The following is a 13432-nucleotide window of genomic DNA, read 5'->3' as shown; positions in this document are numbered from 1 at the left end:
CCATATTTCCCTTCACGTTTGCTTCCTTCCTGTCACCCTTCCTTTCGCCTTCTGTTCTTTTTTCCCTTTGTATCTACCAATCTTTTTTCTCTAATCCTCACTTTTCCTTTCATATCTTTCTCTGTCATGCTCATTGCTTTTCAATATGTTCATCTCTGCATTTTCTACTATTCAACTTTTTTTCTTTATGTGCATGCCATCTGATAGCTCACAGCCCTCTCTCGTTGTATTTGCGGTGCTATTTAATGGCATTTTGTCTGCAGACATAAGAGGCCCATAAACAATTAAATAATGTGTATGAGAACTCAGCTCCCCAACTGATCAGGCCCAGTGGAAGCCCATTCTTAAGCTGCTAAACGGGGGGTTGGGGTGGGGTGTTCCCTATGCCCCTGCTGAGGGTCCGGCTTGAACCATGTTTTCTAAGTAAACATTGTCAAAATCACGCGAAAGATGGGTCTCGTAATCTTTCCCACCTACCCTGGAGACAATTTTTTTTAGTGATCCAAGCGGCAAGTCCGTTTTCTATGTCTCCTATATAGAGCATTTATTATTATAGATGGTGAAACATTACGGTCTTTTAAACCACATATGAGAGAGATTTGTGTACAGTGCGCATCCTGAACTGAGATACTTCAAGGTGCTCTCAAATAAGGTGATCGTGGGAAAGGAGGCGCTGTGAAGAAAGTAATGGCCCAGCTGAGACAGAAACCTGCTTCTCTGGGCAAGGACCCTACAACTAGTTTTTATTCTGGACCCCAAAACAGCTTCTGACTGGCCTGGTCGTCTTCTCTATTGCTCTCAATACTGCACCTTTCACAGGTGTTCGGTGTGTTCCATAACATACCCACAAGTGCTTGGAAGCATTTCAATTTGAAGTGGGCACTAGACAGAACAATGATAACATAATATTGCCTCCTAGTTATGCTATGGTACACTATGTCATGACACGTTTTGAAGAAGCATACACAACCACACACTGCTAGCACTGGTCTGGTTAGGCTGCCTTTCCTTGCAGTCTTGAGCTGCGTATTATAATCTCTATTGTGCCAGTAACAATATGTAATATATGTAATATATATGTGTGTGTGTGTGTGTATATATAAATATTTATTTGTATATATGTAATATAATATATGTAATATACATATGTAATATATGTATATAATATATGTCATATAACTTTATGCGCCTTGGTTGCTCATCACTTAATTGAATTCACCTGTCGCACCATTGATAAGGCACATAAGGGCTTCCCCGGCCCAAGGTCTGAACTATAAAGTGCCCCCTTTTTTTCTCGAATATTCACAAGGCCCTCAGGTTATACTGTGCTTCCGTTCCAGGCCGGATCTTTAATAAACTCCAGTACATGCCTTCCTAGCAGCTGAGCTAAACAAACACTGAGGACCGTTACCTCGGAGAGTCCGCCTTCCACCCAGCTCGGCGCCTTGAAGACCGGGAACTTGAAGTAAAGGGGGCTGCCCACCGCTGCGGAGGGCAGGAGGTCCATCTCGGGCAGGTGGTCGCCGAAGCTCTGGTCAAAGATCCGGCTGGGCCTATAGAAGGAGTAGAAGGGGCGCCGGGCCCAAGGGTGCTGGATGGAGATGTCCATGGCCCGTCACTCAAAGGTGCCACCAGCCCAGAGAGGAAAAGATGACAAGTGGCCGGAGCAAACACGGCGGGGCCTTTTTATAGGCGCGCGCCCGCCGCCCGAACCTTCTGGAACTGTGGGGTCAGGGTTTTCATTATCTCGGGCACTGTCTCGTTTCATTCAACCGGCAAAGATTGATTCTGGGCGGGGGGTGTCACGGGGCTGGGCGTCTGGGGACACAACTGTACGCGGCTACTTCACGATTGACAAAAAAAGCGGGGGCAGTGCTGACCAGCAACCGCGGTGTTATTATAAAAACAATCCCCAGCATAACATAACTTGGCCGCTGTCCTTCTTGGCTCGGATACCACACGCCTCTCTTGGGCTACCAGGCTAGTCAGTAGTTTTGTACAAATTGCGTGCAAAGTAGACGGGGTGTCTGTGTGCATGCCCACACACAGCAAAATCACAGCCCTCACACCAAGGGTGACCAAACTAGGCCCAGAAGGGCCTACCCATGCCGGATTTGTCATATACCCACGCAAGATACATTTTCATACTAAGATTCTTAAATTGCCCATCTGTATCTGTGAATGTTTTTTTTTAGAAGACAAGGCTGTTGGTGGGTGTTAGCATTGCATTAATGGTTTGTAGGCAAAACGGGCACCCTACGAGTTTGACCTTCTAACCCAAATATACACAGCGAAATGTCAGCTACATAAAATCCATGAAGTAAGAAAAAATAGAGCAATCATTTCTAACGACTGGGAGAATAGGAAATCAATGTACAGTAAAGAATATGAATTCACCGAAATGCAAATGTAGCCTTGCCTTATTCTTTATATATTCAGGATGTTTTTTTTTCTGAGTAGCTGTGTCTAACTCTTAAGGTCGGTATGACTCTTGAATTCTCCAGATATACTGACTTTAAAAAGTTGCATGGATCAGGAACAATTAATTCCAATGGGAATCATTTACATGTTAGTTCCTTATGCTCGAATGGTGGCATGCGTCTTTCTCCCGCCTAACCACTCATCACTCATCTGCTCCTCTGCTCAACACACAAAAACGTAAAATGTACACATATGCATGGGGGTGCTTGATATAACATTCTTGCCCTTTGAGGCCGCCAGGAAGGCTCAGCGAGTTAAACTCACTGCTAAATTAGCTGTTTTCTGCAAGTTACGAGTTCAGATTCTGAGAAGGCCAACTCAATATTCAGTCTTTCCCAGGGTTCTAAACTGAACACCATAACATTTTGTACAGGTTCTTTACTGCTCTTGGAAATAGCAGAAATGCGACATCAAGCATTGTATAAAACACAAATTATTAATATTTAGGACAGGAATGACTTAGAATGTTGGTTACTTTCTCCCATCTCTGCGATATTTGATTAATAAAAGATTAATAATGCTTCTAACTTCATTCCAGGGTCCCGGTTAAAGACTTTTAGGGGTTGATTATGAGTTTGGCGGTCCAGTGGACTGACGAACCCATGGCGGCAGTCCCTGGACCGCCAGACTGGCGGTCCACCAGCTGTATTACTATTATAATTTTATAAGGGGTGGGTGACCAAATAAACCCTTGCGAGCTTGGGCTGAAGTTTGATACAATAAAGATGCCAACAAGGGAATTTTTTTTACAAGATTAAATCACAGGTGATTGATCGCATAGACTAATTATTTGTCCATATCTTTCAAGTTAAAACAATTCAGACAATCGAATCATTGTTTTAGGTTGTGCAAGTTTCATTGTTATTTATTGATTAAGAGTGGAGTACAACACAAGTGGATGTGAAGAACAATTCATTTATTTCTAATCCATTTGTTTTTGATGAATTTTCTTATTTATCGTAATTCGTAACAGTACCCTTCCAAAACAAATATATATAAAGAGATATTGTTTAACAAACATAATACCCGTGTAGCTTTTCTTCTTCTTGAGTATTTTGATTACTGTGTCCAAATTAGTGGGACAAATTACAACAATAGCAGGTATTAATTTAATTTAGATGATCAGAAGTATGAAAGTCTATGCAATCAATCACCTGTGATTTAATCTTGTAAAAAAATTCCCTTGTTGCCATCTTTATTGTATTACTATTATGGCAGTGCGACCACCTTAGGTCCACCGCAACCGCTGGAGATCATGGATCCTGTGGCGGTGGCGCATCAGTGAGAGGCTCTAATATGTTGGCGGTACCGCTGTGGCATCTCCGAGCATATTAGTAGTTTACTCACCGCCACAGTTTTCATGGTGGTGAGGTCGACATGAAAACTGTGGCAGTGAGGAAACCAAGGGGATCTAAAAGGCCCCCTGTTTCAGCAAGTCCGTGGGTGCCTGCAAAAGGGTACATGTTGTGCCCCCCAGGGTGCATTCACCCCCTTTCCTGCACGGCATGGACTGCACAGTTCATACAGGAATGGCTTTTGGCGCTCCCATTATGGTGCCTTTTTAATGGGCACCACCGTGGAACCGCCTAAGCACCGCCAACCAGATACGAGGAAACTCGTAATCTGGCGGGCGGTGGCAGTGTGGGTGCGGGGCTCTGGTGTGGCGGCCCGCTCCCACACCACAAAAGTCTTAGTTAGGCCCTAAGTTCTTAGACTGCACCACCCGGGCTGTGGTCTCCTAATGAAGTTTCCCTGTGGCTTATCAACAATTCTGTCTTTGTCGGACTGAGTAGTACTTTCCCTTGCACCACCTGCTCTCTCGAGTCTAAGGGGCACATATTCCAGATGTCTTGAAAAGCTTCCAATAGGCGATACCATTGGTCGTCATTTGCAAACTCATAAGGGAGATGTGCAATGGTCCACCACTTTCTGCAACACCCGGTGTTTAATTTGAGCCGGGGGTTGCCTCGTGGAGACCGGCACTTATTTTCGGGGACTTGCCCTTATTTTTCCTCATCTGACACTTCACGAGTACCAGAGAGGAAAACACACAATGAGTAATTAGACAGTCTCATTTGGGTTTTTCCAAAGTTGTTGTCAAGGGTCAAGGACCAGAGGGTTGTACTCACATCAGATTTTCAGGACAACCAGCGACTAGGAAGAGTTCAATCTAGTTTCTTTGTGTATAGGGTTTGTGAAGGCCAACTCAATTTCCCCTGGGGCTCCCCAGCCCCCTCCACCCCCCCACCCCGGATCTACAGTGGACATTCCTGTCAAGAAGAAAGAAAACCAGCCCAAGAATCTTCCAGAAAAATCCCTCCAGTCCCTCAAGATATCAGTGAGAGCCTCTTGCTCACTGTATCAACGGGTGCATAGAAATAAGGAAATAACTGTAAACAGCCACTCCCAGCACCTATTGAGAGAGGCTGCTTCTGTGCTGCGTCCTTATCGACAACTAAACTAGTTGGGCCTCAGCAGCTCTGATGCAATGATTTGCCGAGCGGCAGGTAAAATTAAATTTTCCCATTTGGGTGCTCCCTCTCTCACGGGATTAAGGCGTTTTAGGCCACGTGCTTCTATCTGGCACCATCGTATGGTCGTATGTTTTGATAACACAAGGTAGCTGCCTAAAGTGATCTTAATATGACATGAACCCTTGGCCTCTGTAAGTGCCTTTTGACAACTTTTGTTAGTTGTGGCATTTTAGACGTCATTATGCTATATTATATTTATTTCATTAGCTTTGTAAAGCGCTAGCATATTAATTTTCATGTCACTTCACAGCGCCCTGGAATAGTTGAGTAAAGCTCGTATGTGGACTTTAAGAGTATATTTACCTGTCTTCATTGAGTGGAAAATTTCCTGGTTCAAATGTACCAGTTTGTGGGTGTTTGATGACGTCTGCTTGCCTTTCAAATGTCGTTTCTGTCTTCCGAAGTGGCATTTAGGGTTTCAAAAGAGCTTGTGAATTGGGCCTACTATGATAAAAATGCAGTTACATTTGAATTTGTTAGTGTAATGAAACCACAGTGAATGAAAACAATCCAGTGTTACCTGGTAGCAGTTTCTGTTTAGGTAAGATAAGAAACCGCAATGACTAAAAAAGGAGCTACTTCCTGGAGTTGATTTTGTGTTGTTTGAATGACAAGGAACTAAACTAAAGGAAAATATAAAATACAAATACACTATTTGCCTAATTTGTCCCGCTGGTGCAGGTGAAGAGAAATGGCACTTATTTTGGGGGAATTTTTTCATCAAGAGACTTTGACCCAGAGGAAAGGAGAGAAAGGAAGAAAAGTGAGAACGAAGGAATAAATAGGAAAATAGTGACAAAGAGAGAGAGAGAGTGAGAGAAGGTAAGAAAAAGAGCCTGCCAGAGTGAGATGAAGGGACAAGTAGGCTAGTGTGGTTGAAGAAAGAAGCATGAGGTGTATTTAAAACTACCCAGACTTTGTATTTGGCAACCCCTTCACTTGGCAATTCTGGTGTGGGCGCTAAAGAAAAGTATTGGGCCACAGTGTGCATCCTCACTTAAATAACTAAGACGCAGTGGCAGTCACTACTGTGTAGCTATCGTTAGCTCAGAGTTTCCATAGGAAGAGCATTTTTGTTTTGCTAACAACATTGGTGACGTATGACGAATCTGCACAAAACATTCCAAAAAAACACTTCTTTGATCTCGACTTCTTCAAGGAAAATGTTGCACTGATCGGTTAAGACAGGCCCATGACAAAGGAAGTGGGTTCCAAAAGTCAGATTTCCCTTGTTAATCCCCTTAGGAAACTTTACTCTTGGACATAGAACAAATATCTGAACGGAATTACACCATATTTGGCAAAAAAATTAAATTTTACACAGAAATTTAGCTTTTTGTAATTTGGTGTAAATCCGTTCAGGGGGTTTCAAGAAATTAGGGGCTTATTACGATGTCGGTTGGAGTTGCCTCCGACCGACACCGTCTTGGACTCGGGACCGACTGAGCTGAGGTCGGCGATTCTAACCGCCTGGTTATGATGCGACTGAACACTGTTTGGTCAGATTCCTATTCTTCTCTTTGGAAGATTATGTTACGGCCGTAAACTGGAGAAATGGGTGTGTGTGTAAATCCATGCACCCTGTGGCAGGCACCCCATGGTGCCTGCCACACAGTATGGTGTTTTCCATGGAGGTACAATAGGTACCACCTAGATCACCAACCGTAGGCTGCGGAGGCAAGGGGGCCACAAAAATTGCTCTCCGACAGGCTTTCCATGTCGGGAAGGCTGGCACGGAAAGGCTGTTGGAAACCGACATCGCAATCCCGACGGCGGAAACGCCGTCCATAGGTGATTACGGTGCGGTTCGGACTGACAGGAATACTCCGAGATTCGGTCATAACGGAGTCAGAATCACCCGCCGGTTTACGTTCTCTCCGCTGACATAGTAATCGGTCGGTTGGACTGCAAACCCACCGAGTTGATCAGAAAGTGTCCGACCATGGTCGCAAAGCTTTCGACTAGTGGTCGGAGGCTTTCCGACCGGCATCGTAATCAGCCCCATAGTGTTTAAATAAGGGTACGGGTTGGTCATGAAGAGGTTAGAAAGTTAGATATATGTGGATGGTTGGTGTCCAGATATGCTCCGAATTGCCAATTTAAAGAGGACTAGTTAATCCTGATTGGCTCGCCGCAACACAAACAATATATTGTGGCAGCCATTAGTGGACTCAGGTACATAGTCCCTAAATCATGAAAATGAAATAACAATATGTATGGGGCAGATTGAGGACACCATGACCCCCCAGACCGTTTGGTGCGTCACAAGGGAACACCCCTTTGATTGGGTGACACCAACCTGGACAACATTTTTTGGCAACCCTTACAGGACCCTGCGGTCATAGTCCCATTGAAATACAATGTAGTGAGCCTCTTTTAGAAAACATATTAAGGATCATATATGAAGGGTGATAACCCATTTTAGTGACAATGGGTTATTCGATTCACAGAACTAATATGAGATAAAATCCTAAACGTGCTACTTTTGGTATTCACAGAAGGCATTTAGTAGTAGTGAAGTTAGGACTCCTAAACTTCCAACTTCCTAAAAGTGGAATTTTCAAATTTGTAATTTAAAACCCACCTTTACCATAAAAGAGGATTTCTCATTACAATTCGAAAAACACCAAACGTGAACTTGTTACCTGTTCCCATTTGGAAATTACATTAAATGTAATAAGGTCATGCCAATGTTACGCTATGGGAGAGGCAAGTCTTGCAGTAGTAAAAAATGAATTTAGGAGTTTTTCGCTGCCAGGACATTTTATGGGGCAGCTTGCAGGGAGCTGGCAGGATTGTGGGGCACCAAGGGCTCTCCCATGGTCCACTACGAAAATAAAAACTGTGGGTTTCCAGGGTGGGACCGGGGGACCTGCAAAAAAAATAAATAGAAAAAGAAGAAGAATAAATGAGCGTTCAAAGCTGCTTGTTTATTATTCACGGCTCCTGGCAAGGAGAGCCCCATAATGCCTTTCATGGGCTAATTTGCATTCATTTGGCTGCATGGTGGTGCCCCAATTTAGCCAGGGGCACCACCAGCACTAGTGGTACTCTCTCTTACAATAAAAGGGGCTGGCAATGAGCAGAGGGGGAATAGCTGGAGTGGAGAGAGCTAAGGGATACAGACGGGGGTAGAAGCTCCAGAAATACTGTATTAACTTGTTGAAAGTTTGGGAACAATCAATAACCCAGATATTGCTAATTGTCCTCCTTACCTATACTTAATCACTGAGCATAAAATGCAATCCTCACGAAAAATGTCTTTTAAAACACACTCCGATAATTATTACAACACCCATGTTAAATAGTTTGTACAGAAGCATATAAGAAGCTAGGAAAAATACAAGAATGTGGTACAGACTGACACAAAGGTGCTAGGCCTGAGCAAATATCTCCTGGCCCTCCAACAGAGCCTGGAATCTCCACAACACAGGGCTAGGCCAACTGCAAGAATTTTCACAGCCCCAAGCAAAATAAAAATCTCCTATTTGGACACTCACATTTACCTAGCAACAAGGCAGATTTAAGGTAGCGTCTGGCATTTTGCACCTCATGTGTCCACTTATGGTAATACCATAAGGCAGCTACCTATAATATATACCAATATGGCATCAGCCTGCCCTCCCGAGAGTTACCTTCTAGGAGACATTTGTATGCCCGCTTCGCAGGCTTGATAAGTAACTCCACGTTCCCTCAAATGAGCTGCGTCACCACCAGTAATTTGGCTCCAGACGTAGGAGTCTCATGTGTCAGCCAATTGAACAATAATAATATGTGTGCCAAGCATAGGATCAGTATCAGATGAAGCCGCCTGCTATAATTATAGCGTAGAGAGTGTTTGATCTCAACTGTTTCCATCTCTTGACATTACATAATTGAATAAGGCAAGGACGTGGCCTCCTTTAATGTTTGATTGGTCTATTATTGATTTTTGTTGTGTCAGCAGGCTGCAGGTAGCTGAAAACTCCATTACTTGAATTTGTGATAATAAATCTATCTATCTATTTATCTGTCTATCTATCTATCTATCTATCTATCTATCTATCTATCGATCTATCTATCTATCTATCTATCTATCTATCTATCTATCTATATATTCACTGAAAAAAACATAGGTTTCACACCAGTTACAGTTAGGAATTAGAATTTAAAAAACCTATTAAATTCACTGAAAAAACCATAGGTTTGACACCAGTTATAGTTAGCTGGAAATTTTACTTGCATAAAACCATTGAAATTCCCACGTTATAGTTAGTTGGACTCACTATAACTTGCGCGTGCAATGCACTGCTGATGACGACACATTTTACATCACTCATGACATGGTCAGTGACATCACTCATGACATCACTGATGACACCATCCAGTGAATGTGTGTATTAAAAAAAATAAACGTGTGTTATATATGTATATGTAAAAGTTGATGGAAGAATAAATGTTTAAATACGTGTTTACATGGATGTTTTTTTTAAAACAAATTGATTGGTTAACTGGCTTATTAAGTGTATCTTAGTGAATACATATATTAGTGAGTAATGTTTAAATATTTAAATATATGGATTAGTGTTTCACTTTGTGTATAAGTGGCTGCATGGGTTGGTGAGTAGCTATATGTGTATGTATATGGGTTATTAGATGTTTTTTTTAATATCAGTATGAGTGTCTATATGTTTGGTGGGGGTATTACTTAGAACATAGATGCATGAGTGACTGACTCTCTGTTTGTATGTGTTTTGAAGACAGCATATGTGCAGGACTGTGTGGGTGGATGAGTGTGTATATGTGTGTGTTAGTGAGTGAATGACTGTCTCACTAGTGTCTTTATCAGTAACTACATATGTTTTAATCTAATATATGTGAATATTGATGTATATTAGTGAGTATATGTGAGAGTAAGAGATTATAAGAGTTCCTGTTTAAATAAGTATGTGTTTCTATAAGTGATTGTTTAAGAGAATAAGTATGTGTAAGTTTCCTTAGAAGTAAGGTGGTAGTGTGTGTATAGCTGTATATGCAAATAAATGGAGGTTCAATAGTTTATTTGCATGTGTGAGTATGTGTGAGAGTATCTTTTGGATGACTGTTGGTGTGTAACAGGATGTATAGGTGTATCACTACATATGATGAGTGAGTATATGTATGAGTGACTATATAGAACTGTTGGTCAATGAGTGGATGTGTATATAGATGGTGGAATTATTGAATTGGTTGTTGTAACTGGTATGGGTATCTCCATTTTTTTGAAAATTTTAGTTTCTATTTTTGAATATGTGTTTCAAGGATTACATTACAGTGAAAGGAGGTCTGTCACTCTGTCACAAGGACGGTGTCATCAGTGACGTCATGAGTGATGTCACTGACCATGTCATGAGTGATGTAATATGTGACGTCATCAGCAGTGCATTGCACGCCCAAGTTATAGTGAGTCCAACTAACTATAACGTGGGAATTTTAATGGTTTTATGCGAGTAAAATTTCCAGCTAACTATAACTGGTGTCAAACCTATGGTTTTTTCAGTGAATTTAATAGGTTTTTTAAATTCTAATTCCTAACTATAACTGGTGTGAAACCTATAGTTTTTTCAATGAATTTCATAGGTTTTTTAAATGCTAATTCCTAACTATAACTGGTGTGAAACCTATGGTTTTTTCATTGAATTTCATAGGTTTTGTAAATGCTAATTCCTAACTATATATAGGGCCTCAAACCTATGTTTTTTTCAGTGAATTTCATAGGTTTTTTAATAGCTAATTTCTATAGCTATGAAATATAATATTTTTTATAATGAATCCTATATTGTATATTTATGTAATACAATTTTTTAATTTTTTTGCCTTGGTGCGCTCCCGGTGCGCGTACCGGTGAACGCACGGGTAAGCGCAGTGTTACGGCGCGCCCCGGTGCGCATACCGGTGAGCGTCCCGTTAGCGCTATTGGCGCGAACGAAAACATTATCGTGACGTATCGTGTAGCCGCGTGATGCGTCTTATGACGCACGGCGTAAGCGCACCCGGAAGCGCCCGAACGCATACCGTCGTGCAACGTAAGCGCCGCCAGGTGCGTCCTAACGCGCTTACGCTAAGCGCCTCCGGGCGCGCCCCGGGGCGCGTAGCGTAAGCGCGTCGGGTCATGTGACCTGAAAATAACACTTTTCATTGGTTGCTAACATTTTTTTTTAGAAAGAATGAAATCCCCACCCATTTCCTTCACTTCTTCTTTCACTTTTGTGACTGCAAGACCTCTCTTTTTGCTGTCGGCTCTTTGCTAAATTAATATCTTGCATTACCATGGCTGCCAGAGTATCCAGCAGTGAAGATGAGTTAGAGGAATTTCTGGATGAAGAGGTTCCTCATCCGAAAATAAAAGAACACTTCATATGGAAGTTTTTTTCCATTCCACCTGAGCAGAAAAAAGTAAATGCTCCAAAGGTGGAGTGCAGGATTTGTAAAACTGTCCTGTCACGGGGTGACCCCAAAAAGAAATATTCATTTGGAAACTCGATGATGATTCGACATGTCGAGAGGAGGCACCCCTAGAACTTTGCCCGGGAGAGTGTCAGGGCTCTGGCACGAGAGGCTCCCAGTGATGGGGCCTCTACTTCAACCGGAGGACAAACTGCATCAGGGAGGGAGCAATCACAAGAACAGATTCCCAACATCCAGCCTGCTTTTAATAAAGGCGTTATTAAATGCAGATATTGCGATAAGTTACTTTGCTATGGGGAACAAAGTGTTCTGCTCATGGTTCGAGCATTGGATAACCATCGCTGCCATTCCCAGCCCTAATTTTGTTTTGTTTTTTTGCTCCTATTGAGCAGTTTCCCATTCACTGTTTTTGTTTTTGTTCTAAAAAAAGAAAAAAAGAAGCAAAAAAAGGTTCTTTTCAGAACTACCTCCAATTCTCATCAAAGAGCTGTGTTCTTAAAAAAATGAAAAAGAGTAAGTGAAGTGGAGTGCATTGATAAACTAGAAGAAAATGAGTGAGAAAAGCACAGAAAGGGACGAGAGGAGAATGGAAGTGAACTAGGGGGACTCAAAGAAGGTGAGTGTGGGGGAGGAGAGTGAGGAGAAGGAGAGTGAACATGGGGATATGCGAAGAAAATGTAGTAAAGGAACGGGGGTGTGGAAGGGTAAGAAAAGAGCAGTGGCTTAAATTATTATTTTACTGTTTCACTGGGTTTTCCCCATGGTACGCTCCCCGGTGCGCGTACCAGGCGCTCCCCGTGCAAAAATCGAAAAAAAAAATGTTTTTTGTTGCCCGAGGCCCTTTTATGGCCCCCACATCAAACCTAGGGGGTCAGGGGGGTCTACCCTGCCCACTTTTGGTCATTTCCCCCTTTGTTTTTGCCACCTCTTGTGTCTCGATCCTACCGAGACACAAGATGGCGGCTGCTCCGGACTGTTTGGAATGTTGACAGACACCCGAGAGCCAATCAGCTTTCCGCTCGCGCACTCGCGTTACGTGCCGGGTGCGCTCCTCTGGAGCACATATCTTGAGACATAGCAAAGGCACATCGGGCTACCAGTCCCTACAATTTTGCTAAGTTTGGTGGGAATCCATTCAGCCGTTCGGACTAAAAGTGAGTCCAACCGCCCTATGGAAATTAACATGTAGAAAACACGTTTTGGGACCCCCCTTTTATCTCAGCCCCCGCTTGACGAATCCCCCCCAAACTTTCGGGGAAGGAGCGGAACGGAGCTGGCCACCTAATTTGAGAAATTCGCAAACATTCGTCCACCGACGCCAAAGTTATTCCCAATAGAATGTTGCGGATTTCCTATGGAAACTAGGTCCTAACTATAACTACCTACTGGCGACCGCCAGTAGGTAATATACATATATATACATATATATTACCTACTGACGGTCGCCAGTAGGTAGTTAAAGTTATAGTTAGGACCTAGTTACCATCGTAAAATCGCAACATGCTATTCCCAATAACTTTGGCACCGATTGACGAATCTTCGTGAAATTTTCAAAACAAATTCTTTTTTTAAATGTATTTTCTTTATTTTTTTTCCTCAAATATATTTTTATTGTAGTTATTCAACATATTAATCATAGTGACAGCATAGAGTAAATCATATAGCTTGGGTAGGTTACAAATATTCAAATTCTTTGCCATTTTGACCTCAACAGCAATTCGTAGTCTTTGCACTCTCTCCATCGGTAACACAGTCCCTGCCTTGTCCCCCCTCCCTTCTCCTCACTCCTCATCTGAACTATCTTTGACCGAATCTGGTATTGGATCACAGATGTCCCTCTATATGTATTCCAGGCGGACCAGATTTTAGTCCATTTACGGGGGCTCTTCCGATTGGTATACACTGTTCGTTCCGTCACCATAATCAGATCCATATCTCTGCACCAACTCGCCAGTGAAGGTACTTCCACTGCACCCCATTTCTGTGCAATA

General features: G+C 42.5%; 1 protein-coding gene across 1 annotated transcript in view; it reads right to left on the bottom strand.

Annotated features, from left to right (window-relative positions):
• The window catches only part of CRYAB (crystallin alpha B), a 56948-nt gene extending 55212 nt beyond the window's left edge, over positions 1 to 1736 (bottom strand). Inside the window, exon 1 of the mRNA XM_078683950.1 lies at positions 1412 to 1736. Coding sequence (XP_078540076.1) covers positions 1412 to 1609 — 198 coding nt within the window. The 5' untranslated portion in view covers positions 1610 to 1736. The remainder of the gene's footprint in view (positions 1 to 1411) is intronic.
• Between the last annotated feature and the right edge of the window lie 11696 nt (positions 1737 to 13432).

The sequence above is a fragment of the Lissotriton helveticus genome, chromosome 3_1 (assembly GCF_964261635.1).
Source record: "Lissotriton helveticus chromosome 3_1, aLisHel1.1, whole genome shotgun sequence".
Classification (NCBI taxonomy): domain Eukaryota; kingdom Metazoa; phylum Chordata; class Amphibia; order Caudata; family Salamandridae; genus Lissotriton; species Lissotriton helveticus.
The sequence above is the reverse complement of the archived record's forward strand: the minus strand, read 5'-3'. Positions and strand labels throughout refer to the sequence as shown.